Source organism: Pimephales promelas, chromosome 23, assembly GCF_988280905.1.
Source record: "Pimephales promelas chromosome 23, fPimPro1.hap1.1, whole genome shotgun sequence".
Lineage (NCBI taxonomy): Eukaryota > Metazoa > Chordata > Actinopteri > Cypriniformes > Leuciscidae > Pimephales > Pimephales promelas.
This window is the reverse complement of record NC_142791.1, coordinates 731,650-759,632: the sequence shown is the minus strand read 5'-3', so window position 1 is coordinate 759,632 and position 27,983 is coordinate 731,650. Positions and strand designations below refer to the sequence as shown.

General features: G+C 36.0%; 1 protein-coding gene across 3 annotated transcripts; it reads right to left on the bottom strand.

Annotated features, from left to right (window-relative positions):
• Positions 1-694: 694 nt before the first annotated feature.
• gdpd5a (glycerophosphodiester phosphodiesterase domain containing 5a) lies at positions 695-27,851 on the bottom strand. Of its 3 annotated transcripts, none has more exons than XM_089126286.1 (16): positions 27,502-27,851; positions 18,382-18,546; positions 11,579-11,682; positions 11,168-11,261; positions 9,987-10,046; positions 9,490-9,588; positions 9,327-9,420; positions 8,315-8,460; positions 8,051-8,133; positions 7,051-7,201; positions 6,743-6,964; positions 5,152-5,309; positions 4,719-4,737; positions 3,563-3,645; positions 3,008-3,120; positions 695-1,284 (listed from the first exon to the last, which is right to left on the bottom strand). In XM_089126286.1, the coding sequence occupies exons 2-16, from the start codon at positions 18,496-18,498 to the stop codon at positions 1,169-1,171; spliced, it is 1,659 nt and encodes a 552-aa protein (XP_088982412.1). In that variant the 5' UTR covers positions 18,499-18,546; positions 27,502-27,851; the 3' UTR covers positions 695-1,168. The 3 variants fall into 3 exon arrangements, 2 of the variants coding, with proteins under 2 accessions (XP_088982412.1, XP_039531281.2); XM_039675347.2 differs by having other exon boundaries at positions 4,590-4,737; positions 27,502-27,850; XR_016149481.1 differs by lacking the exon at positions 3,563-3,645 and having other exon boundaries at positions 1,145-1,284; positions 4,590-4,737; positions 27,502-27,850.
• Positions 27,852-27,983: the final 132 nt, after the last annotated feature.

Here is a 27,983-nt window from a genome sequence, read left to right as displayed (position 1 = left end):
CAAGCAGGTCACAATAAAGTATAAACCTCAAGCAGGTTAAAACTGGTGTGTTCTATGTCATATAGATCAAAACGTGAAAAAAATTAGAAGCTTTGTTCACCACATACCTTATTTCAGGCGATTTAGCAAAAACCCTAGAGCGAGGGAACCGCCGATAGTGCTAAAATGCTAACTCACTTCCGCGTTTTGGCCTACAAAGTGACGTCATAACTTCGGCACTCGGTTTCATCGCCATCTAATGGCCTGGCAGCAGAATACAGCGCTTTCAGTCGTTTTCGCGCATCCTCGGAAAACCTCTTCGGAATTTATCATTCCGAAACTTTGCTTCATGAAGCTTTAATAACGACACTTTATATTTAATGTTGTTAGATGATTAGTTAAACGCATTTGCCAGATTTGACCTTCAGTAAAACTTTTGCAATGGGTTTGTAAAAGGTGTTTTTATGCATGTTTTGCCTGAGTTTCTACTGCAGTTACACTGTTCTGACCAGCAGGTGTCGTTTCTAATACTTTGAAACAGTGAATCATTTTGTTCAATTAATTCTCCCGTCAACTAAGTACTCAGCCTTTTTTCTTTACTGCAGAACAGTGGCGTGAAGTAGCAGAATTCATCAAAACTCCATAAAAACACTGTCAACGCAAGAGATTTCATTACAAAATAAATCACTTAAAAAAAGACATCAATACAGCAACGTAGAAGAAATCTTAATCTATTGCAATGAGATATGAATCATCAGGAAGCAAATTATATTTTACAAAAATAAAATAAATAAAAAATAAATAATATCAGCCTACAATCAAGCTGGGGTTCGAATCTCTGAACCTGTGATTTCTGCATGCATTAACATTAAACCCATTATTCTTCAAGAACATTAATAATAGGACACTTTTATTACCTGCTCTCAACAGTTCGGACACTAAAATTTACAGTGCACAATAACTCAGCTCCATTTGAAATACGGCTTTATACAGAAAAATACATCATTACATAAGGCATCAAAGCAGAACACTGAATGAGTGGAAAACAGTCCTCAGAGAGTCTGTGAACCGACGACAACCGCTCATAATGAACATCCATCAGAGCGTTCAGACAAAAGCAACTTGGTCGAAAATAGTGAGTGATTTTGAGCTTGAGATGTTCATCCCATAAAATGGGTTCAAGTCTTCACTACAGTTTCGCTGCATGACGTGCGGGCATCATGATGTCCTCGTGCGAGTACGTGTCCAGTCCGTTTCCGGTGTAGACGGAGAGCTCATCGGAGCTACCCACGCTGTTGTTGATCTCTGGAGAATGAAACAGAAGTAAGGTTTCTCCACTAGGGGGTGATATGGGCTCTATATATATATTTTTTTTTTTTTAATTATTTATTTATTTATTTATTCGTTCATGCCGTTTTACAACATATTACTTTATTTCCATGAACGAAAAAATGTATTTCCCGGCGGTCCTCAAATGACTGTTGGCCATATAAAGACTGAGACACTGAGTGATGAGACTCTTTTCTCCAAATCACTGAAAACTGCCTGTACATTTCGGTTGGTTTCAATCATTTAATGTTTTGGTCCATAATCATAAAAATGTTACATGGAACAGTAAATGAGACGTATATAATATACATATAAAGAAATAAATGTTATTAATCAAAATAATATTATTTAGTTATTTGTTATGTATATTTAGTAGAGCCAGACCGATATATTATCGGCCGATATTAGGCATTTTCCAAACTATCGGTATGGGCAGTTATAATGGCCGATAAATGAATATTTCAAAGATAAAATAAAAACGGACGAAACACGCTTGAACCATGTCACGAGTGTTGGAGTTGTATAGTTTGTCCACCAGAGGGCGCTCTACACTCGTTGAGTTGGTCACGATGAATAACAATTAAAAGATCATCCCCATCAGTTCTCTTAACTCAAATAAGCAGGACAAAATTTGTGACTATCATGTCCAGTTTTGCTGTTAAATAAGTCGAGAGTGAAGCGGAATTAGCTAGTAATAGTTACGTTACGTTGTTACAGTGTAGTTGACTGACTGTCCTTTTAACTTTTGACAATGTGACTGAAGTATTTCTTTAATAGCGCGTGACAGTTATAGCAATGAGACGCATCATCTCTCCTCGACCTGTTATATTGAAAATGTATGTTTTAAAATTTGCAGTATGATGTTATCCATTTGCTAAATTATGGCTCATCAATGACTAGCTAACCACAAAGCTAGCTAATGCCACTATCATCAGTCAATAAAAGAAACAAGTTTCTTTTTAAAATGCATTATCATATTATTTTAGTTAAAACTCATAAATAACTAAAAATAACTAATGTTAGGGAAATCTGTTAATGTTTTGTTGCGCGTTTCCAAAATAAAAAATGTTTTAAAAAAATATTGGCCGATATATCGGAATATCGGATTTTAAAACCAAAAAATATTTGTATCGGTATCAGCCTTAAAAATCCTTTATCGGTCGGGCTCTAATATTTAGATTATATTTATTAATAACTATATGTATATATATATATATATATATATAGGTTGGTTAAAAAAGTCTAAGTCTTCATCTACGTTGAAATCTGCAGACATATTTACAAATTCAAAAGCTTAGTAATGGAATAGTCGAATAAAGTCGTTATTTTTGTTTATTTTTCCACACAAAAAGTATTCTCGTCGCTTGATAAGCTTATAGTGGAGCCACTGAATATTTAAACATTTTCTTTAATAACTTTCTGGGCCGTCGAGTTTCGATCCCTCAGGCAAATTTAATCAAAAATATCTTCATTTGTGTTCTGAAGACGAACGAAGGTCTTACGGGGTTGGTACAGCATGAGGGAGAGTAATTAATGACTTCATTTTAATTTTTGGGTGAACTAACCCTTTAACTAATTGTGAAGTGTGAAGTATATAAATATAGATACTGGTGGTGCATAATAATGACTGCCAGCAGGAGGCGGTGTGTACCACAGTGAGGTCACAGTGTTCATGTGCACTAGCCAGGGTGCATCTCACCTGAGAAGATCAGTTTCTCCTTCATGTGGTTGACGTCACGGCTCGGCCGACGCGCTACGGCGCTTAGCATGATCTGCTCAGGGTTGTAGCTGCGCATGCCACTCATTTTCCACCTGAGGAAAAGACATGACAACACACCATCACAGAAACACACTTCTTGAGATATTTGATGAGATAAAGTAAGGTAGAATTACTCAGAAGGTTAAAGAGAGCTAAGAAATTAAGTAAACACCTAAGAAAAAATGTGTCCCTAAAATACTCGTCCTCATTACCTGATCAGGTGATAGCTGAGCAAGATCAGCAGGCGCATGCAAAGAGCAGAGGACAGCGAGAAAACAGAGGGAAAGTAGAAATAAGCCAAAGAGAAAAGAGCACAGCCATCAGTTGAGAAGCGCCCGGCCGGCACACGGATTTACTACAACAAGCTAACGTTACAGCCGAGGACCGCTCTGAACGTCTAAAGCCTTTACTGACACACAGCTAAAGCAAACTGATGCCAGTATTCAAGAGTATTGAGAAACACCTCAACGCACATGATAAAAGAGATGCACTTACTTCTGAAATATGAAAATGCCAATGACAATCGCCACTGAGATTAAATCTGAAGTGATCCATATCAGGCCATATTCATCTGCGCTCTACAACACATGTTACAGCAGCAATCTGCCATTAGATATCAATATACATACAGACAAGAGCTTATCAAGAGAAAAAACATCACAGGCAGAATAGAATAGAATAAGAGTAAAGTGGAATAAAATAAATAAAAAAACAATATATATACAGTATATAAATATATTTAATTTAACAAAAAAAAAGAGAGACACGAAAAACGAAAAAAAAGTATATAAATATATATATATATATATATATATATATATATATGAAGAGTTCAGATGCAAAAGCCTCTAAGTGCCATTTGAAAATTTCTTCTAGAATGATTTTTATCAAGCTTGTATATTTAAGTTCAGTAATTTCACTTAAATAACAATCCATAGGTAATCTTCATTCCCATTTAAATCAAATTAATGAACTTAAATATACAAGTTTGATAAAAATGATAATTTTAGAAGAAAATTTCAAATGGCACTTAGAGGCTTTTGCATCTGAACTCTTCATATATATATATATATAAATAATTTTTGAGATTTTACATGTCTAATGGATAATAATAATAAATATTCAGTCTAAAAACAGTATGCAAAAGTACTATTTTCAAGTTTTCTGTAAGTATGCATGCTCCCTGGAGCTGATATTGGCCACACGTCCCGGCACTCAACACACATTTTCTGATGCAAATAAGTTGCATCATTTACCAATACTGAATTACTAGTCTTGCATCATATATTAAGTATGCCAAGACTCAATCTAGAGATTTTTTTAACATTATCTGTGTCGTTTTTGGATGGTAAAATGAGTTAAACGGGGCCAAGATTCACTACAGCCTCCTTGGAAGCTTACAGGCATAATCAAATTAGTCATTCAATGAATATGCGGCCGATGCGTAGGACTTTATGAATGACGGGCGTTCCAAATCTGAGGAAAACTGCACTGAGGGAGAGAGAGAGAGAGAGATCTGTACCATGATCCAGATAGGATTAGGCACTTTCTTCAGGATGTGTGGGGCATCAGAGGAGACGGACTGAACCCCGCTGCACCACATGAGCGAATAAAGCCACGGCTCGTTCACCGTATACACGTTTACACTCACATTACTGCCAGAAAACTGCCTGCTCACAACACACACACAGAGAGAGAGAGAGAGAGAGATTAGTAAAAGTATTACAAAACAAAACCACATGCTCTATTATCATATGAGTAAATAATAATAATAATAATGCACCAAAATAAAATCTCATTAAAACATTAAAGAACATAAAAATATATACAAACCAATGCATAATAACATATCATAAAGTATTAACAATAATAATAAACATAACTTAAAAATGTTATACAGATGCAATAAATACATTAAAATATGGATATAATATTAAATAATGGTATTTATTCCAAAAACTGTATCCCATAATTTTACCGTAACAGCTGATGTTATATTTCTCTGCAAAATGCCTTCAGTATGATATTTAATCCAGATTGCGAAAGGCAGATGTGTGTGTGTGTGTGTGTGTGTGTGTGTGTACCTGATCTCCTGAGCTCTGGCCTGGCTGTAGTGGAGGGTCAGAGTACTGATTCCTCTTTCTTTCAGCTCAGACACAGGAAGTTTCTCGTCTGACGTTTGCTGAAGGAGAGGAACCGCGGCACGCACCTTCTTCCTGTACCAGTCGGGCGTCCACATCACCTGGACACACACTTACACTCTTAGAAGCTCGTTAAAAACATTTTCAAAAAAAGGCAAAATTTCAACAAACTATATAAAAATAAAAAAATAAAAAAATTGAAATAAATATATATTTTAGGTAAATTCATCATTTATTAATAATGATTCGGCTGATGAAGGTCTTTTCTAATGCTAGAAGCTTTCTCTTCTAGAGTAGATGTAGACTGTGACTAATAAGACATATTAGACAAGATTTTAACAAATTCGATTTCAATTTCAAAAAAAGATTTCAATTAAATAAATCATTCTTTACATTTATTTTGACATTTTAATTCTGAATTGATTAGAAATTGTTGCAATATACATTAATCTACAATTATATAAAAATAAATTTTTTTAAACACTTACATAAATTCTGAATTTATTCGAAATTATTTGGTTCATAAAACGACAACAGTATTGTTATTAAGAATATTTTTCTAAATATTTATGATTTAGGCTAAACATTAAGATAACATTAAATAAATAGATTTTGATATTACAAATATTTACAAAAGTTGTGATTTTATTACAAATGATTTGGCTAATAAAATGATAGGTCTTTTCTAATTTTAGAAGCTTATTAAGAATGTTTTTGTAAATAATTTTCTTATATTTAATTAAGATTTAGACTAAATATGAGGATAACATTATAAATACATATTACAAAATATATATATTAAAAACAATATGTGTCTTAAAGTATGATTATATATAAATTAATTAGAAATTGTTTGTCTCATAAAAATGATGTCTTGATAAAGGTCTTGTTTAATTTTAGAAGCTTATTAAGATTTAGACAAAATTAGGACTGTGCAAAGATTAATCACATCCAAAATAAAAGCTTGTGTTTAAATAATATATGTGTGTGTGCTGTGTATAATTAATTTGTATATATAAATTAGGGCTGTGCAAAAATTAATTGTGATTAATTGCATCCAAAATAAAAGTCTGTGATTACATAAAATATTTGTGTGTGCTGTATATAATTATTTCGTATATATAAATACACACACATGCATGTATATATTTAAGAAAATGTGTTATTCTTCATATATAAAATATTTATATAATATAGATTATGTATTTATATATATATATATATATATATATATATATATATATATATATATATATATATATACAGAATTTAAGCGCAAATAATTCTTAAATATATACATGCATGCATAGGTATTTATATATACAAAATAATTATATACAGCACACACAAATATATTATGTAAACACAGACTTTTATTTTGGATGCGATTAATCACAATTAATTTTTGCACAGCCCTATTATAAATACCTATTACACTCAAAAAATGCTGGGTTGTTTTAACCCAAATTTGGGTCAAATATGGATAAACCTAGCCATTGGGTTACATATTTTCACCTGTGTGTGTTGCTCTGACCTGTTCTGCCGGGATGCTGGATCTCTGGATCACCTTCAGGGCATCGCTGACCCAGAGCTGGTGCCGGGGATGCTGGGGCGGAGGCCGGCGCAGGCTGAACATCACGGAGCGGTTGCTTCTAGCGGCCAGACGCAGCAGCTCCGCCAGGCTACACACCGTCTGATTGGCTGTGCGGTTGCGGTCCTTCTCTGACAAGTACTGAACCGTCCAGTACGGGTCATCCTGAGGGACAAATAACGTCAAAATCTTTGTTATCGGTGAATGTAGACAACAGAAGTGAGAAAGGAAATAGAAATAGAGCTGAATACCCTGAGGAACCAAAGTCCAGCATTGAGACTGCGGATCTCTGTCCAGTTAAAGAACGAGGCGTCGTGGTCCTGACGGGCGGGAAACTGTTTGTTGACGTCGGTGGTCCTGCGTAGTGTGCGGTCCCTCATCAGGAAAGGCACTCCATCCAGACTGACGAGAAACAACAGCCAATCACACGAGAGTCTGGTTATTCAGAGCCAATCAGAGCAGCTGCCATTCTTTTCTCATATTAAAAAAGGTATGAAACAAAGAAAAATAAAATGAAGAGTTCAGATGCAAAAGCCTCTAAATGCCATTTGAAATTTTCTTCTAAAATTATAATTTTTATCAAGCTTGTATATTTAAGGTCAGTAATTTCACTTAAATGGCAATGAAGATTACCTATTAATTGTCATTTAAGTGAAATTACTGAACTTAAATATACAAGCTTGATAAAAATGGTCATTTTAGAAGAAAATTTCAAATGGCATTTAGAGGCTTTTGCATCTGAACTCTTCAAATATTAAATAAATACATATTTTATTAGAAAGAATTAAAAACTCATTAAGAATATTTTCTCAATATTTGAGATATTAAGACATATTTCAACAAAATACATGAATATAAATAAATACAAAAATTTTTAAATATTATTAGATGAATTCAGAATTTATTAGAAATTGGGTAGCTGATTAATCTGATAAAGTAGCCTTTTATAATGTTGGAAGATTATTAAGAATATTTTTCTCAATTTGTCTTTGTCTAAAAAATATATTATTATTAAATAATAAATAAAAAAAATAATTAAAAAAATTAAATTAAAGTTTTTGCAGAACTATGCCCCCTCTGGCGACAAAAAAAAACTGCGGTTAGAAAAACGGGTATTTTTAACATGAAATGTTGCACAAGGCACCTTTAAATCAAATAAAAACAGATTTTTTTAATGAAATGAAATAAAATAAGATTCATTTGAAAAGGTATATGAAATTTCATTAAGAAAGTCAACAACAAAATGGATACCTAATGGTAACATCTGCTTCCAGGGCAGCGACTTTCTGTTGCAGCGCTTTACTAAACGACATAATAGTGTGTTCTGGAGCCAGCTGAGAGAGAGAGAGAGAGAGGCAGTGTGTAATGCGAGTTACTGTCTTAACACTCCTTAGAAGAAGTCAAAAATACAATCAGCTTAATATGTAAGTCTCTATAGCAGGGATACACAGTCTTTCTAGCTCGTTCTATTGGTTGCTAAACTTCACAAAGAAGCCCTTGGTCCCGGAAACTCACCATCGGAGCTCCACGACGGCCGACGACAGCAGGACGAGGACCGAGCTTGGACCGGTCCATGATGCAGGGAGAAGAGATGAAGAGGGGAACCAGATACAGAACCAGGAGAACGCTCACATAAAGCACCAGCGTTACAACCTGGAGTCCTGAGCACACACACACACACATATATGCATGTCAAAAACTGTTCAAAAGCTTGGGTTTGTACAATTTTTTGCATCTGGACGTCTTTTATGAGCACCAAGACTGATTTTATTTATTCAAAAATACAGCAATTAAGTGCGAAATATTATAATACTAGTACTGTTAAATATTGTAATTGTATCATCTTTCTATCAATAATAATCAGAGGACTCTTATTGACTTTGGCCTCGATGATTGCTTTGAGTTGGAAAGAGACCGAAATATCTTCTGCAAATTCTTGGATTAAGGATATGGCAATGTGTGTTACTTTAAAGAAATTAACGTACATTACAAGAGGTAAAGCGCAGCAATTTAAAGAGATGTGGGCACCTTTAATTGATTTCCTTAAGAAATAGGAGGGTGCATATATTCATGTTTTAAGTGTGACATATTTTTGTTACATAATTTTGTCATATTTTGCTCTGATTCATATTTTTGGAACGTTTCTGTAACTTATTATTATTATTATTATTTTTGGTGTTATTTTTGTTATTTGGTTAGTGTTTGTTCTATTGGAAAATCAATAAAAAAACATTGTTGGAAAAAAAAATTTGTAATAGTTGTTTTTATTTTTTTTTTAAATCTATTTTAGCCCTGTGATGGAGTTGAATTTTCAGCATCATTATTACTCCAGTCACATGATCCTTTAGAAATTATTATGATTATCAATGTTTAAAACAGTTTTGTGGAAACCGTGTAATAGAAGAGCAACAATTAACTGTGATTTATTAATTTATTGGTGCAGGAGTGTCTGATTCAAGTGACAGTCGACAGCCGTCCTGGCCTTGACCCGATCCGCCATTTCCCCTCACATGACCTTTAAACTCACTCGATCTCTCTCCACGGACCACCTGACCGGCGATGACCCACCCTAATGCGGTGACCACAGCTACAGCCCCGATGTGCAGGAACGGCCCTGTGAACTACACCAGCACAAACATGAGACAGAACACACTTTCAAGACATTAATATGCTGATGATGTTGATCCAACCTGCAGAGAAATGATGACAATATCCCATTCGTCCTGCCAGAAATCATCGACGGACACCACTCCTGTTATGGCGGAGAGCAGAACAGCCAAAACTACAATCTGTGGGAAATAAAATATTCTAATTTACATTTAGATCCTTGATCTGGTTCCAGACATCAACAGACTTATGGTGTGTTCACACCGAGGGAATTTAATTATTTGCACAAGTAGATTACATACAAAGTCAATGCAGAGACGCAAATAGACGCATCATTTGCACCGGGCGTTGCGAATGACGTAAATTGGGCGACGTGTTTGACGCGAACGTCTTCCGCGCAAGTTTAAAAATTTGAACTCGAGCGGAAGATTCAAGCGTCTAACTAGCCGTGATAGACGCGTATGTGACGCTCTATTCGTGTTCAGTGTGTATATACCATAACTAGACGTGATAAATGCCTGTTTTAATGCTCTATTCGTGTTTGGTGTAAACACACCATGACAAAGAGGTTACGACTCACCTTATGGATCCAGTATAAGTTAAGCTGCTGCCCCAGTGCAATGTGACAAAGTGCAAGAATCTGAAAAAAAAAAATAATATTAATAATAATAATTATAAATGTGTTTTATATTTATATATATATATATATATATATATGAAGAGTTCAGATGCAAAAGCCTCTAAATGCCATTTGAAATGTTCTTCTTTATTGATCATTTTTATCAAACTTGTATATTTAAGTTCAGAAATTTCACTTAAATAACAATTAATAGGTAATTATCATTGCCATTTAAGTGAAATTACTGAACTTAAATATACAAGCTTGATAAAAATGATCATTTTAGAAGAAAATTTCAAATGGCACTTAGAGGCTTTTGCATCTGAACTCTACGTATATTAATACTGTGTGTGTGCAGTATAAGCAAAAAAATCTTCTGACCCTAATTGATGGATTTCATTATTAGACTCAAATTGTGAAAGAATGTTTGGGAGGGAGCATGAAGAGTCATTTTTCATTTTCACACATGAATTGGTACCTCTGAGTCCAGACCTTAAATTCATTGAAAGTCTATGGGAGACTTTAGGAGACTCTTGCATTGTCACTACAAGATCTTGCTTCCTCACATTAATCATCAACCCATGGAAGACGTCTGGAGATTTTCAGAGTTGAAACTGATACAAGATTAGTTTTTTTTTTTTAAAAATTTGCCATCTTTGTACTTTGTTTCTTCCTCTATTCCTTTAATGGTTACAACGTTAGGAAAATGTTTCCTTCCAAATATACATATACAGTGGTGGCCAAAATGATTAGAACGGTTATTTGAACTTTCTATTCATCAAAGAATCCTGAAAAGATCTGTTTTCAACATTGGTGATAATAATAAATGTTCTTGAGCAGCAAAACATCACATTAGAGTGATTTCTGAAGGATCATGTGACTCTGAAGACTGTAGTAATGATGCTGAAAACTCAGCTTTGATCACTCTAATAAATTACATAATAAATCTTACCGTTCTAATAATTTTGGCCACCACTGTGCAAGTGCCAATTAATTCCTGACCCTAGAAGCAACCTGTGGTTAATTATTCAAATATAAATCAAAATATAATCAATCATGCCTGCGACAATGAAAAAGTTACAAAAAGTTTAAAGGCACTGCTCCCTTTCTCGGCCACAATTGTGTGTGTGAAGAGCTCTCACCATTAAAAATGCAGTGTAAGTGAATCCTGTGAGAGTTGTGGCGAGAATAGGAACTGTGCCATCCTTCCAAACGGCCGAACGATTATATAACAACCTGCCAGCGAAATAAAACCAATTAGAGTGGTTCACACACACCAAAGGGGGATTACATAGCATGCTTTATACACACAAGAAAGATGTTTCTCAACCCTTTGTATGTAAAATTACTTCAGAAACCTCATTTGCTATCGAATTTTTGGACCGTAAACCATGCAATTAAACTAGTAACTCATAGTAAACTTATAAAACATGCTCTCGTAATGAAATGTGTACTCATATGTCAGTTTCATGGTGAGGACACACAGCAGGGTCTACAGTTAATGACCAGACGATGTCACTTCCAAACAGCAGGTTCCTCCAGGCTGAACTCACCAGTTGAACTCATTGTAGTCATTACGGGCCTCCAACCAGAAGTAGGACCAGATGAGGAGGAGGAGAAACGAACAGCAGAGGAGGAAGAACCATGAGCATTCCCACTGAAAGGCAAAAACAGGAAGTGATGTACACACACATGCACTGCAGGAGACGGACAACTTAAAGGGATAGATGAATCACCTCCGGAAAGATGAATGTATATATAAAATGGGTCATTTATGTAGAAGAAATGCGAATTTGGAGCTTTCTAGACTGAGAAAAGCCAGAAAAAATGAGCGAAACCTGTGAGACAATAACAGTATTTAAACTGTTAATGCGTTATTGCTGCATTAAGTTAGACAGCCCTAAATTCAACACAAGAGACATTTTCTTCACACACAGTACGAGTTGCGTTCGGACAAGATTATTTCCCTGATCATTGTCTGTTGATGGATTGGATGATAGTGAAAATTATTGTTTTTATGACGATTATGAGTCGATACATCAGTGAATCCCTAATTTAAACACTGAAATTCCAAGAAAAAGTGTGTGTCAGTAACAGTCAATACAGACTTGATTTGTATCTATTTATTTGTATAAAGCTTTTTATTAAGTTTACATTATCCAAAACCCAATTTATCACATATCAAGAGTGGCAAGGGAAGGCAAAAAGCCTCTGAGGTCAAATCCGTAGCTTTAAGGAGTATATTAAATTGTGAGCTGGAGTTTAAGATGGCAACTGAATTCCTTCACCATAGAAACCACATTGTTCCTCCTCAGCAAATTACAACAGCAATGGAACATTTTCAGCACAGCAAGATCTGTCAGAAAGAGAGAGAGAGAGAGAGAGAGAGAGAGAGAGACATTGCCTGGCACCAACGCATGTTTCCCGGGAGACCAGGCAAGGTTAGAGATAGAGAAGGCGGAGCTTCATTGTTCTCTTAACAGGAGTTAAAGGCACAATATGTACGATTTTTTCACCACAAGAGGGCGCAGTTTCCAACAATAACACAAGCATAGGTTGATGACGCAGTGATGAGCTGAATGATGGGACTTGCTGTCAAGCTGATGGATCTAATAATTAGAGCCAAGTCCGATATTAGGCATTTTCCAAACTATCGGTATCGGCAGTTATAATGGCCGATAAATGTATATTTAAAAAATAAAATAAAAACGGACGAAACACGCTTGAATCATGTCACGAGTGTTGGAGTTGTTTAGTTTGTCCACCAGAGGGCGCTCTACACTCGTTGAGTTGGTCACGAGACATACATTGCTTGAATAACAATTAAAAGATCATCCCCATCAGTTCTCTTAACTCAAATAAGCAGGACAAAATTTGTGACTATCATGTCCAGTTTTGCTGTTAAATAAGTCGAGAGTGAAGCGGAATTAGCTAGTAATAGTTACGTTACGTTGTTCCAGTGTCGTTGACTGACTGTCCTTTTAACTTTTGACAATGTGACTGAAGTATTTCTTTAATAGCGCGTGACAGTTATAGCAATGAGACGCATCATCTCTCCTCGGCCTGTTATATTGAAAATGTATGTTTTACAATTTGCAGTATGACGTTATCCATTGCTAAATTATGACTCATCATAGACTAGCTAACCACAAAGGTAGCTAATGCCATCATCAGTCAATAAAAGAAACAAGTTTCTTTTTAAAATGCATCATCATATTATTTTAGTTAAAACTCCTAAATAACTATAAATAACTAATGTTAGGGAAATGTGTTAATGTTTTGTTGCGCGTTTCTGAGAAAAAATAAATAAATAAATATCAGCTGATATATTGTCATATCGTATTTTAAAACCATCAAATATTTGTATTGGTATCAGCCTTCAAAATCCTTCATCGGTCGGGCTCTACTAATAATGTTTATAAATGAGTGCAAACATTCATATTTTTTAACATTACAGTAGTACGATGCAGGTCGCGATTGCGAGACTGATATTACACACACACACGCGAGTAAACGAATAAGGAAATTTAATTCAACCGAACTACCGACAAGTGCTGGATTACTCACACAGGTCAGTTTATTAGACGAATTAAACTTGTGAGGTAACGCAGCGCTGCTTCACTTGGTCTAACGTTACACCATCACACTGAACAGCATTTAAATGTGTGTTGAACGTTATAATGTTATTCTACGTGTATACGAAACTAGCCATGCGCTAGATCAACATTAGAATAACATACTGACCATATTCTAACATTTCATCATGTTGAGCAAACGCTATAGATCAGTTCATTTGCTCTCCTGTCTTATAAATCTGTCAAGTCGTGACTCGTGAAGCTCTGTCGAGTCCAAGTTAGTCGCGGACGCTAGCTCTCTGCATCTCAAAAACGCCACGCTGATGTTGATCCTCATTTTAGTTCTCCTTGTTTGTCCCAAAGTCAGTCCCTCCAGGATTTCACGATTTTTTTTTTGTGATTTTTGCGATCAAAATGACTGATTTTGTGGTGGTAATTTCCAAAAATTTGTGAAAAAATTTGCGATTTACATATAACATTTACCATAATAGTATTCAGTCCTTCCAGAAAAACGCGGAGTTTTTTTGTGATTGTTGCGGGCAAAAATCCTTGATTACGTGGCCCGTTTTCTTTAAAAATGCGATGGAAAGAATATGCGGGATATTTATGCAATTTTATGGGATGAAACTCCAGGAACTTGCAAAAATTGCGGTTTGATAAAAAAGAGAAAAAAAAGTGATTCCCCCAACATCCTGTTCTCACTAGGCTAATGTAAGAGTCATTTCTTATTACTTCCTTTGATAAGCAAGCATACTACATCATAGAAAGTGCTGGGAACATTTAATTTCTCATCTTGTTTTATTTCAGACTGTAACGAGTGTAAATAAGGTGTGGCCCCTTTAAGAGCTCTCTGCAGTGTTATATGTGCGCCTCAAACACCCCATGTGTGCGGCTAATTTCTGTTTGATGCGACTTCTTTTATATTGTTGTTTATTAAGGAACGACGTGACGGTAGAAGGTGTGACAGACAGTTATACGAGTTCGATTTGTGAGATGTCAATCGCCTCCGTGAGTCTGTCTGGCGTCGCGTAATTGCGTCACTTCATAACGTCCCCATGGAAACAGGGGGAAATGGCTGCTCTTGTGTGAAGCAAACGCACATTTTTCAACTTTCTGCTAAGATACATGTGACTTTTTTGCAACGAAAATGCGAAGATTATGAAATTATGCAAACCCCACATATTTTGCACGGAATTCGGCAATTTATGCGGCGAAAGTGCGGCGCATTTGAAAAAAATGCGGCCCCCGCATAAATATGCGGACTTTGGCTGATTTTGCATTGAATTCAGCGATCGCATAATCGCGTTTTTCTGGAGGGACTGCAAAGTCTCCTTGCCATGGTCTATGTTTGAAAGAAACGAGAACTGCACGCCGCTAAACGGTACGCACTACGCAGTTGTCCACGTCTGTCGCCATGGTTACGGCAGTACAAGTGGAAACCTAGAAACTTGATATTTTATAGAAACTGATTTTTTCGGGGATTATTTGATTAATAGAAATTTCAAAAGAACATGATTTATTTGAAATAGAAATCTGGTGTAACATTAGGTGTTAGTAATCAGAGAGATGAGAAGACTATAGGTTCATTCTCTTTAGCATTAAACTTAATCTTATTTTTAACCAATGAAGCTTCACACCAACTTTTCTATTCAAAGACCACAATAAGTCATCTGACATGCCTTAAACAACTCCCAGCATAAACATCTCGCATATCGTTTTCTAATGATTTTTTATAGAGAATTTAAAAATGGACTGATTATGTCATGTGTATTGTTGTGTAGTCATGCTAAAGCAAAGGACACATTTCACTGTTCTGTTCATTCTCGCACAGCTGACAGCGGCTAATCCCTCAATCCAATCAACTCCTCCAGACCCGCTCATGAGCACATGGAGGAGGACACATCGTTACCGCGCTCTATTTATAGAGTGGGCGGGGCCAGCCGTATGCCAGCCAATCACAGGGCTTCTGATGCGTTTGCTCTCAATGTGAAGGTGTTCCTTTAGAGATGTCCAAATGAAATAATGAACTAATGACTGTCTGTGTGTGTGTGTGTATGTTTGTTAAAGACATTTTTTTGTGGGGAGGTGAAAACAAAGAACAAAAACCCACAAACTGAATCATTGCAATCTTCAAACCAGACAGGAACGTGAAAAAAAACAACTAATTCAGGTTAAAATACTAGCATACTGCTAACTGCACAGTAGTGCAAAGAAAAATTATATTTTATTTATATATATATATATATATATATATATATATATATATATATACACACACACAAACACACACACACTCACCTAAATCTATATATGAAGAGTTCAGATGCAAAAGCCTCTAAATGCCACTTGAAATTTTCTTCTTTAATGATGATTATCAAACTTGTATAGCCTATTTAAGTTCAGTAATTTCACTTAAATAACAATTAATAGGTAATTATCATTGCCATTTAAGTGAAATCACTGAACTTAAATATACAAGCTTGATAAAAATCATCATTAAAGAAGAAAATTTCAAATGGCATTAAGAGGCTTTTGCATCTGAACTCTTCATATACACACACTCACTCGTGTGTTTGACCCCCTTTCGCTTTAATTCTACGTGGCATTGATTCAACAAGGTGCTGAAAGCATTCTTTAGAAATGTTGGCCCATATTGATAGGATCGCATCTTGCAGTTGATGCATTTGCAAATGATCAAAAAAATGCAAGGCATTTTCGCCCACAGGACTGCCGCATACTGGATGTTTTTCCCAATATTTCAATATAATTTAATAATATTATTTTATTATAGATTGTATATATTACAATTACTTTAAATAAATTAACTGAATAAAAATACACATTTAATTTTATACAATTAATTTTTCTGCAGTTCAGAACGGTCCAAGATCACCCCATGGATGAAACTGAGCTTGATTTTTATCTTTAAATCAATTATTGTTCCAACATTTAAGCTTGATACCCCATGAATATTAGAAGACTTTCTGTAAAGATTAGATAAGGTGTGATTCCCAATCTGACTGCGGCTCACTTCAGGTCAGAACATTTGATCGCTGCGCTGGAATGGACGCCTGGTTAAAATAACGGGCATTTCCGGTTGAATAACTTTGCGAAATATAGTCAGTATCCAGTTTGCTGTCCCCAGACATTGTCAAAGAGAGACAGAGAGACCTGACTAAGCCTCTCGATGTGTTGTATACAGATTGGAATTGACCTACAACACGTCCTCCAGGGAATCTGAAACCCTGGCTTGAGTTTCTCTCTCTCTGATAGAGAGACAGTCAGACAGACAGGAGAGGGACTTCATTACAGACTGCCAAGTTGCCCTTCGATTCTGCCGTCAGCCTTTAAAGGGTCAAACAAACTCATAAAAAACATAAAAAGGTCAGTTCTCACCACACTTTTGAGAAATGCTCCAAAAGTCTGCTTGGTAAACTGCGAGAGTGGAGGGGCCGACACATACCAGCAACAGCTTCGACTCAAGACGGTTTTATATTGCTCTCATTGAGAGCCAAATGCATTCCACACAACACAATAGTCAATTGTAGACTTTTAAAAAGGCATCTGAAATAATAAAACCAAGTGTTGTCAAAAAGAGATTTTTCGATGCCTTTCAATATCTTCCAATACTCATTCTCCTCAGAATAGTTACATGACACCAGTCCAGATGTGCTTTCTCTCTCTCATCTCTCCGACAGCGAGTTGACACACAAACCCGCCTCCCCTCACTCGCTCCGAATGAATATTGTTGGTGTTACAGGGCTTGAATTTCGGTATGGGATTGCACCTATTGCACATCATTTTACTAATTCACACAGATTTTGTCCGTACAGTCGATTCTCAGTACAAAATTGAGTTCTTTTTCGCATTTAAACAGTCAAGTTCACACAAAATAATGTCAAAAATGCGGTCTTGGCGAGTTTCCACGTAAACACAGTCAGTTCTGTTGTAGCCCTCAAATCGTATTCACTTTATAGCCCTTAATCCTGTAATTGTGGACAAATGTGGGCACAGAGGACTCAAGTGTGATCCTAATGTTATATCACTGTCTTCGATAAAGTTTTGTCTATCCATTTATGGTGTTTTTTTTTATGTTGAGTGTATTTTTGAATTTATTTACTTCAAAAAAAGTCCAATATTTTCCATGTAAATTTTGCTTATTTTTATGTTTTATTTTTGAATTTTTTTTAACTACATTAAAATATCAATCCAATAAGTTTTTAGAGCTAAAACCTAAAGATGAAGTGACTTTGCTGTCACCTGGTGTCTTATTTTAGAATGCTCTAAATTACAGTTTTCCCCATTCATTTCTATGGGTGCCCATTTATGACCCAAATACAAGATTAAGGAGTTTTAACATTGTAGAATTGAGTAAAAAAAAAATTGTGTGTGTTCACGAGGCAAACTTGGGAAAAGTAGCCAAGTCTTGTACCGCTCAGATCAAGGGAAGTATTTTTTTAAAAAAATAAATCAAAATTATTTTGCCCACATTCGTCCAGAATTCGGTTTCAGGGTTAAGTGAACGTAAACAGTTATGAAAGAAAACACATACTCTACAATGTTGATACAACCTCAATCAATTTGAAAATGAATTAACATTAAGTTATTAACTTGACTTTGTCTTGGGTCAAATTTGTAAATGAGGACACGTACAGTTTCTCCATAGAGTTCCATTAGAAGACATGATTGGGCGAAAGGTCAATAACTCAACACAGGTCAGCGTAACCTTTGGCTCTATCATCCTCATTCGGTCCGAGTAAAATAGATGATGTTGTGGTTACCTTGGAGCTGTCGTCATGGGAACGCTGGTACCGTTTCCAGCGGCAGCCGTAGATCCCGGTCAGACAAGACAAACACAGTTGTCTCTCATACACCTGTAACGGTTGGTGTTTCACCATAGTCAGGCCACAGCTGATCTGCAGTCATCCCACTCACACACTGCAGACCTGCAGGGACGAGACACATCTGTGAGAAACGGCATTATGGGTAACAAGACACTGAGATGAAACCCTGTCTTACACTAAATTACACTGTCAGTGTTGACATTGCACTGAAAAGACCAGTGGAGGATTTAGCCGTTTAGCTTTGAGTCTGGGAAACTTGCCTTAGGAAAACATACCAGAGAAAATCCTGCAGCGCCGGGGCATAAACAATACGTCAGTAATAATTGCAGGAATCTGTAGGTCAACAGTAAAGTGAGTTAACCTTGCCATTCAATGCCAAGTGAAATGGAAAGTACTAAATCTTTTCATAATGAAACCATCCTGGATAATACAGGGAATTACATCAAACAGCAGCTGAAACCGATGGCATCAAATAAATAAAGTTATGTTTATAAAACACATTTATGGACCATCTGTTTTATTGTCATTGGATATTTAAATGTACTTTTAGCGCCGTCATCTATTAAATATGTTTCCGCCACAGACTAAAACATTTTAAAAGATCATTTTGACTAACTTGCAATTACGGGTTATAAATCAGAATCGCGAGATATAAACACAATTGCGAGAAATAAACTCTCGCAATCTCTCAATAGCAACTTTATATCTCACAATTCTGGAATAAAATTTTTTTCCCAACAATTGTGAGGATTGTGCAATAAAAAGTTGCAATTACCTTATTTCGTTTTTATTCTGTGGCGGAAGAAGCTTCCATCATCTAACGATCAAAGCTAATCTTTAAAAATAATAGTAATTTAATTAACAGTAAAGTATTTATCAAATTTTCCATATACTGTGCAGTGATTCCACCATCCTCAATCAGATAAGATCAAGAGAGCTCAAGAGGCAGTTTTGTGTAATTTGCATCTGATGGTCAGTGGACGCCCGTCGGAGGTCGAGAGCAGGTCACACAGAGACACACAGGACTCCAGATGTTCAGATGTGAAAGCACCTTTCTGTCAGTCTACAGCTCATCATACTCCCGAAAGCTCAGTTCAGCAGACACCACTGTCACTCACAAACCTTCCAGCTTGAGGAATAAGGTTCATACAGTACAAGTTCCCCACATGCAGCTGTGAAGCTGAAACAAAAGTTGGTAACACTTTACAATAAACAAATACCTAAAAAGATCAGCCTTCTCTATCAGTGCCTCTAAACACTGGAATTTAGTCCCAAAGGAGTTTAGAGACATTAGTACATTCAATTGTTTTAAATATAAAGTGAAATTATGGTTAAAATCTATACAATCATGTACCCATTGATCATGTGAAACTTGTTGTCTGAGAGGCGATTTGTGTGATGTTTTTATGGTATATATGTGTCTGTTGATTGTCAATTGTTCCATGAAGCTTGTATGATGATGTTTTATGGTTTAATATGTGTTGCTGGATTGTTGGTTGTATGTTTTCCTTTCCTGCCCAGGGACTACAGATGAAATTTAGCTTGTAGCTAATTGTGGTATGGCTGCATGCCATACACTGTCCCTGTTAAATAAATATAATAAATAAATAAATAAATAAAAAATACAAACTTTGAAAATGTGTTTCAAATTTCTGAAAACTCTGTGTAAACCACAAAAATGTGAAAACAGTGACGTCATGCGCAATTCGTGTTCAGTCTATACACTCTTAGAAGAAAAGGTTCTATATAGAACCTTAAAAGGTTCTATCAGTGTTACGTATTTGGAACCCCTAAAAGGTTCCATACACTCTTAAAAAAAGGGTTCCTCTGGGTTCTATATAGAGCCCTGGGGTTCCATACAGAACCTTTTACCCAAAAAAAATGGTTCTATATAGAACCATTTTGGAGTTCCAAATATGAAGCGGGGGATGGAACCATTTCTTCTAAGAGTGTAGGCACGAAGCATTTCTTTACAAAGTGACATGTGATGCATAAAATTACAATTAATCGTTTTTTTTGAGGATCTGTGTGAACGGGATCATTCGTCTGTGGTACACGAAAAATGCAAAATAAAGACTTTTCTGTTTTAGTACAACGTCGTGTAAATGATGTCACAAACGACCCACGAGTGGTCATCAACGAGTGAATCTCTGAGCTGGTGCGAGTGAGTGGAGGTGGGGTTAATTTGCATATTCATAGAACCGCACGTATACTAAATGTTACATTTAATCTATTTTAACTTTACTAACATTACCAAGGATTTATAAATGCTGTAAAAATATATATATTGCTCATTGTTAGTTCATGTTAGCTAATGCATTAACTAATCTTAATGCGTGAAGTTACCCAAAAGGTACTATTGACTTCAAATGCGTCTTGTTGATGATGAATTTTTCCACACACAAAAAAAGACTTACAGTAGGCTACACTTCAGGCCACATCCACAATGGCACTCTTGCGAGCAGAAACAAAACCTGAGGTTATTTTAATTTCTACTTATTTTAGAAAGACATTAAAGCATAATTGAAGGTTTCCTCAAATGCATCATAAATAAAACCATCACAAACCCATAAGTCAACCACACACCAGACGCTCCAACGAAAAACAACAGATTTCAATGACAATAATTACAGAGGGCCATCAAGACACGGTCAGTCCAGACTTGACCTCTGTCCACACAGACAGACAGATTAGCATATCATTAGCATCTTCAATATCCCGGCATTTCCTGCTTCATATTCCACAATAATCACATTTCTTTGAGTCATTCAGAACAAATGCACATGAATCTCATAAGCGCAGCTCTGCGAGTCACGATGGATCTGTTACAAATCAAATTCTACTGTGAATGAGAAAATAAAAGCATCTGTGTTCTTCTTTTCCACGCTTCAAGACTGGTGTAACCCTTCAGTATTGGTGATTAGATATGATGTACTATCCTTTGTTTTTGGAAATCAGGGGGTTTTGCGTATGTCTACGGCGCCCCAAAGATGTGCGTCGGTTAAATCATTCACACGCATCCTGTCCTGTGTCAAACAAAAGAAGTCATTATCTCTTTCAGACATTTCTTCCTGTTGAAAATGGCCCTGTGTGAGCGAGGTAACACTCTTGTGTAAGCGCCACACACACACACACACACACACACACACACACACCTGAAGTTAACATCACATCTGTTGACCTATTCTTAAAGGGACAGTTAAGCCAAAAAAAAAAAAAAGAGAGAAATCGGCATTTACTCACCCTAATGTTGTTCCAAACCTTTAGGACTTTGAAATATTTTGACGAACAATGAGACCCCAAACCCCGAGGGTCCGTTTACAAGACGTCACTTTCAAATATCAGCAGTTCATTTTCATGGCAACAGCATTTTTGGGGCCTGAAAACGCAAACTTATAAAAATAGGAATCAAAGTGCACGTTTTTGAAAACAATACCCTTATAGTCAAGCGAATTTGTGAAACCGGTGACGTCATGCGCATGTGGGTTAAAGGGTTAGTTCACCCAAAAATGAAAATTCTGTCAGTATTTACTCACCCTCATGTTGTTCCAACCCCGTAAAACCTTCTTTCATCTTCGCAACACAAATTAAGATATTTAAGATATTAAGGTCGCTCCTGCATACTAGTCCATAGGCTTCTTGAGGGAATGACTCTTGCTGTCCTCGAAAAGTCATTAAAGACATCGTTAAAATAGTCCAAGTGACTACAGGGGCTCAATCTTAACTTTATCAAACGATGAGAACACTTTTTGTGCGCAAAAACAACGACTTTATTTCAATTATTCACTTCCTTCACCATGGGCCTGTAGTCAGTTAGCGTAGTGTGATTGCGTAGAGCTACGTCACACGAAGGCTCACTATTGGCCGACGCTGGTCATGTGTGTGATGCGTGTGACGTACAATAACAGAAGCTTACGCTATTAAACTAGTAACCTGACTCGCGCAGAGGGAGAAATAAACCAATAGTTGAAATCAAGTCCTTATTTTTGTTGTTTTTTGCGCACAAAAAGTGTTCTCGTCGTTTGATAAAGTTAAGATTGAGCCGCTGTAGTCACTTGGACTATTTTAACGATGTCTTTAATGACTTTTCGAGTCATTCCCTCAAGAAGCCTATGGACTAGTATGCAGGAGCGATCTTAATATCTTAAATATCTTAATTTGTGTTGCGAAGATGAACGAAGGTCTTACGGGGTTGAACAACATGAGGGCGAGTAAATACTGACAGAATTTTCATTTTTGGGTGAACTAACCTTTTAAGACTTGTTCACACTACATGATTTTAAAAACGTCGGGCTGAACTGTGCGGTTCACACCACATGACTTGCTCTCTGTGAAATCAGGAGTGTTCAAGTTGTTGAGCTGTTCACACACACACACACCCACACACACACACGACACAACGTGATTGATCCTCAAGTGGACGACAACTCTGTCACCCAACGATTCTATCTTCTATCTTATCTCTAATTCTATTCCCAGCTGGAAAGTAAATGGGGTAAAGTTCAATTATGGTTTCTGGAGGTTGAGCAGTCAGGAAGTTTTACACCTGTGAAATTCAGTGTAAACACACCACACATACACTACTAGAGTTTAAAAGTTTGGGGTCAGGAACATTTTTTTTAAAAACACTGTAAAAAAAATTGCTGTAATTATGCAGCTGTTTGCCAGTAACTTACTGTAGATTTAAATTGATGTATATTTACTGGCAACAGCTTGTTCAAAGTTAAATGAACATTAAGCATTAACAAGTCTTTATCTTTACAGAATAAAACTAAACTAACAGCCTCATGCAAAGCATTCTGGGAACCAGAAATCTTCAACAACCTTTTTCTGTTTTTTTTCCTTCAGATTCTGATCCCAGCATGAGGCTGTTAGTTTAGTTTTATTCTGTAAAGATAAAGACTTGTTAATGTTTAATGTTCATTTAACTTTGAACAAACTGTTGCCAGTAAATAATAATAATTTAAATCTACAGTAAGTTACTGGCAAGCAGCTGCCAGTAATAATGTAATTTCTACAGATTTTTTTTTTACAGTGTGCATTAAATTGATAAAAAGTGGCAGTACTGATATTAATAAAGTTCCAAAAGATTTGCATTTTAATAAATGCTGTTCTTTTGAAGATTTTATTCATAAATAGAATTGTTTCCACAACAATATGAAGCAGCACTGTTTATAATGATAAGAAATGTTTCTTGAGCAGCAAATTAGTATACTAGAGTGATTTCCGAAGGATCAAGGAGTAATGCTGAAAACTCACCTTACCATCACAGGGATAAATTACCTTTCAAAAAAATATTCAAATAGATTTTTTTTATTATTAATAAACTTTTGAACTGTAGAGTATATATATATGACCTTATTGACACTGAGATTTCCACAAACTTTTAAGACGTACAAAAGCCCGAATCCTCCAACAACATGAGAGTAAAAGGAGTCGTCTGCTTTTTTGAGTCTCATTCCCACCAGCTCAAACTGCAGACCCGCTCGCCCCTCCACGCCCCACAGGTATGATCCCCAGAAACAGGAAGATACTTTTTGTCGGCTTAATTTCCTGCCCCACTCCAGGTCCTCTCCTCAAGTGGGCAAAGAGACTACATGCAACCAAGCGCTTAGCTTCAGAGAAGTGTTTTCCCCATTCATTTTCTGGATTTTAAAAAAGTTTTCAAAATCAAACCAACTTGGTTAGAGATTAATCGTGTAAAATTGCAAACCTGCTATAGAATGAACGCGTAACAGACATGCGCATAACGTCACCGTTTACACAAATCAGCGTTTTTGGAGACTATAACGGTATCGATCTCAAAACCTTGCACTCTTAATCCAGTTTTCAAAAGCTTTCGTTTACAGGCCAGCAAAAACGCATAAAAAGTTTTCCATTTTTAGTTGAAAACAGTGTCGTGTACAAGGCCCCCCAGGTCATGATAAAATGTGATAAAAAAAACATGATAAAAAGCACTTGGGACGCAGCCAGTGTTGGAATTGAAACTGTAATTTAATTACTTTTCCCTTGAAAATGTAAAGTAAGGGATTATCCTTCATTTATCAGTAATTTAATTACAGTTACTTCTGATGTAATTGAGGTAAATACTGTGTATAGATCAATCCGATCTCACAGCGATTCGTATGCATTTTATGAGGTGTCTAAATCGTACGGCCGCACTCGTACAAATTCGTATGAATTATTGTAAAATATGTATGAAAAAAGAGTGAAATGTCATTAGATCAGACATAAAACAAACAATAGTGGGTTTAACATCAAAATGTATTGTCTGATGTGTTTTTATAATGTAACCTTCTCCACCTTGGTCTGTTTAGGGATAATTCATGCAATTTTATAGTATTTATTTGAAAGAATTAAATCTATCCTTGTATTATTCAGCTGGTTGAGATTGATATGGGATTTTGAAAGTAATTAGTAATTAAATACTTTTTAGAGAGAGTAATTAGTACAGTAATCTAATTACACTGTTGAAGAGGTAATTAGTAATTAGTTACTTTTTTAGAGTAACTTACCCAACACTAGTGTACGTTTACCATTCGCAAACAACTCATTCCTCGTGAGATTCAACGTTTTTCCCCTCAGATTTTGAGTCCAGAAACTCTCATCAACTCCAGCATGACACTAACTAGAAAATGAACACTGTTTCTATTCAAGGACTCATGCATGATTCAGAAGTCTGAAAATAGAGAGACATTAAGTCATTGCACAGCTTCTGATTAGACGTTTTGAAGAATGGGTAAAAGTTTCTGTGGGGCAGGTTTGATGGATTCAGCACACAGAGGAAGGGTTTACTTTCCCATGGATGAAACGAGCCCTTTGTATTCCCACTCCTCTGGTGGGCCCTCTGTGGATTTATCTGAGATAACGTGAGCACAGACAACCTTATTTATCTCTCTAATTATGCTGCTTTTGTTTTGGCACCTTCTCACCTGCTCTGAGAGACGGCCATCTCATAGTTTGGATGTTTAACACTGTTGCCGTCATAAAGACGGTACCTGACGTAGATGCCATAATATGATACGAGGACCGTATTTGTGACTGAACGACACCAAATGGTGAAATCAGACAATAATTTCTCAGGAGATCTGAAATGCCTTCACAGTAAAAAATAACCGTGATTTTAACGGTAAAACACTGTAAAAATGCTACAGTGCAAAACTGTTAATTGGTAAACAGAAAGTTTCTGTACTATACACGGTAAATAACTGTGATATAATTTTACAGTAAAATACCGTTAAATTTACAGTTTTTGAAAGTGAAAAAGAGTGAAAGAATGTAAATTGACATTCCCACAATTCCCTGTGTGACACTTCACATTTGATGTATTTTTGTTGAAATAACTGTGGTTCCTCATAGTTTTATTGTTGTTTTTTTTTAATCAGTTATGTACATTAGGGTTTTATGTTACATGTAATGTTGTTAAATTAATGTTTATTGCATTTTTTTAATTTCATGTGTGTTACCATGATGGTGCTTAATGTTTGTGTGAATGATAAGTTCAAATAAGTTTTGTTTTATACAAGTATTCATTTGTGATGAGCTGTGATTGCTCATGTATCTCTCATCACTATTGTGATGATTGTTGGTTATCAGTGTATTAGATATCAATAAGTCAATAAGTTGGTAAATCCACATTTTATCAGAAAATAAAACACGGTTTATTACTGTAAATTTTAAGTTTGTAAAACCATTAACGTTCCTACCGTGTTTTTAACGGTAAAGTTCCGGCAACCACAGCTGCCGTTTTTTTACCGTAAAATTTACGGTTTATTTTTTACAGTGTTGTTATGAATAAGAAGAAACACATCAACATCCATTGCTCAACACTGTTAGTCTTTTGTCTCTTGGACATTTCCTGAGGAGCGGTCTGCACCACTTCCCTCAACATTCAGCCCAAAACTTTTGAAGTTTCACTTACTCTCATTAGATTCTGGCAGCATCATAAAGAACAAGCAGGGTATGAAAGGGTCTTTTTTCTTTAACTGACAAAATAAAAACCCACACTTATATGCACAGATGGTCAAGAGACTGGGGCTAGTTGTCACAGGAGCTATATCTCAGTAATCTATGAAGTGAACGAGGCGTCCAAATACACATGCTTTTTTCTCTATTAGTGATTATGAATGATTAAACATTTTGTTCAAAGTCCCCTTTGAATTAAAATCCTTAGAAAACAGGTTTGCAAATACTGTTCTCCAAACTAAAATTGCAATAATATTATCATAATATCATATCTAAACAACTGAACTCTATAAACCACACATCAGACAAGAGTGAAGGTAGATTTCAACAGAATTTTTCAGAAATCTCGCGTTTATGTAGCCTTTTTGTTCTTTTTGTTTATCTATTTAGATATTTTGCTTTGTTCACATTCATTGCTTTGCATAAAAATGTACAAAAAAATTATAAATGGGAAAATTTAAAGCTTAAATTTTGTTGGAAAATTACTCCATTGTGGCAGTACCATATTGTGTGACAACATGCTCCGTTTTAGAAGAAGAAAACCTGTCAACTTGCCCGGTGTGTTTTATGTAAACAGATACTGTACACGGGGTAATTATAACTGAGTGAAGAGTAACTGTTAAAAACAGACAAAGGGTTGAATTTAGGTTGATTGGGACTTTTCCCCAGTCATCTCATTCTCAATGACAAAAAGTGTCACAAACAACCTGAATTCAACACTTTACAAAGAACACTAACAAGTCAAGTAGCCTATCTAAAAGCACCAAGTTTGTTTGTAGTCTACAATGGTATGTTTTCTGGGCATTTCTCGAATGAATACATAAATTCAAAACCATGGAATAACCTAAATAAAAGTCAGTGTGGTCAGTTATTATTATCAAAATGGTAGCCTATAATCACAAATAGGCTACTTTTCAGGGGAACAGTGTATAAAGATAATCTTTAGTTTTAAATAAACAAAACAGAGCTTCGTTTACTTGTTACGATGCATACATCAAATATAAATATAAACGTAGGCTACTCTACACAGGCATGTGATAGTAAACATGCTTAAATACTAATCCAGACTCCTTCTTTTCTTTCCCTTCTTACCTTCTCGTCGGCAAGGTGATCAGTGCAGGTAACTTAGTTGAGTTCTCCAGTGTTCTCCTCTTGTGTTGTCGTCTGCCTGTCTCTTTCTTTAAATGTTAAACTGCCCACTCAACGCATCAAGGTGTGTGACATTAATGGAAATAAACCACATTAAAGTTTCGGGCGCGCGCGCGGCGCTTTAAATCCAATCTGACTGGCACTGGCACGACCTCCAGCAAGGTGGTTCATATGAATATTGCACTACAACGTGTTTTCACCTTGTGTTTGGAGGATTGTGATTCACCCAAGATATTCAGTAGGCTACAGATCGGGTGAGTAAATCCATCCGATCCAAAAGCCCGTGGGAGGAGCTGCGCGCCTCCTCTTCCTCCTCCTCTTGATCAAGCGTCATCAACGCGCTCCTAGTAATTAACAAACCACCACAGTATTCGTGAACAGTGCTGTATTTACCTCAGGTACTCTCTGACAGAGAAGTTTTCTGT

Bases quoted from the DNA above. Each gene is read 5' to 3' on its own strand.
- gdpd5a (XM_039675347.2), bottom strand. From the start codon at position 18,498: ATGGTGAAACACCAACCGTTACAGGTGTATGAGAGACAACTGTGTTTG. The intron at 11,262-11,578 runs GTGAGTTCAGCC...TTTCGCTGGCAG, and splicing joins GACTACAATGAGTTCAACTG to GTTGTTATATAATCGTTCGG. The intron at 3,121-3,562 runs GTAAGTGCATCT...TCTTTTCCTCAG, and splicing joins GGCATTTTCATATTTCAGAA to GTGGAAAATGAGTGGCATGC.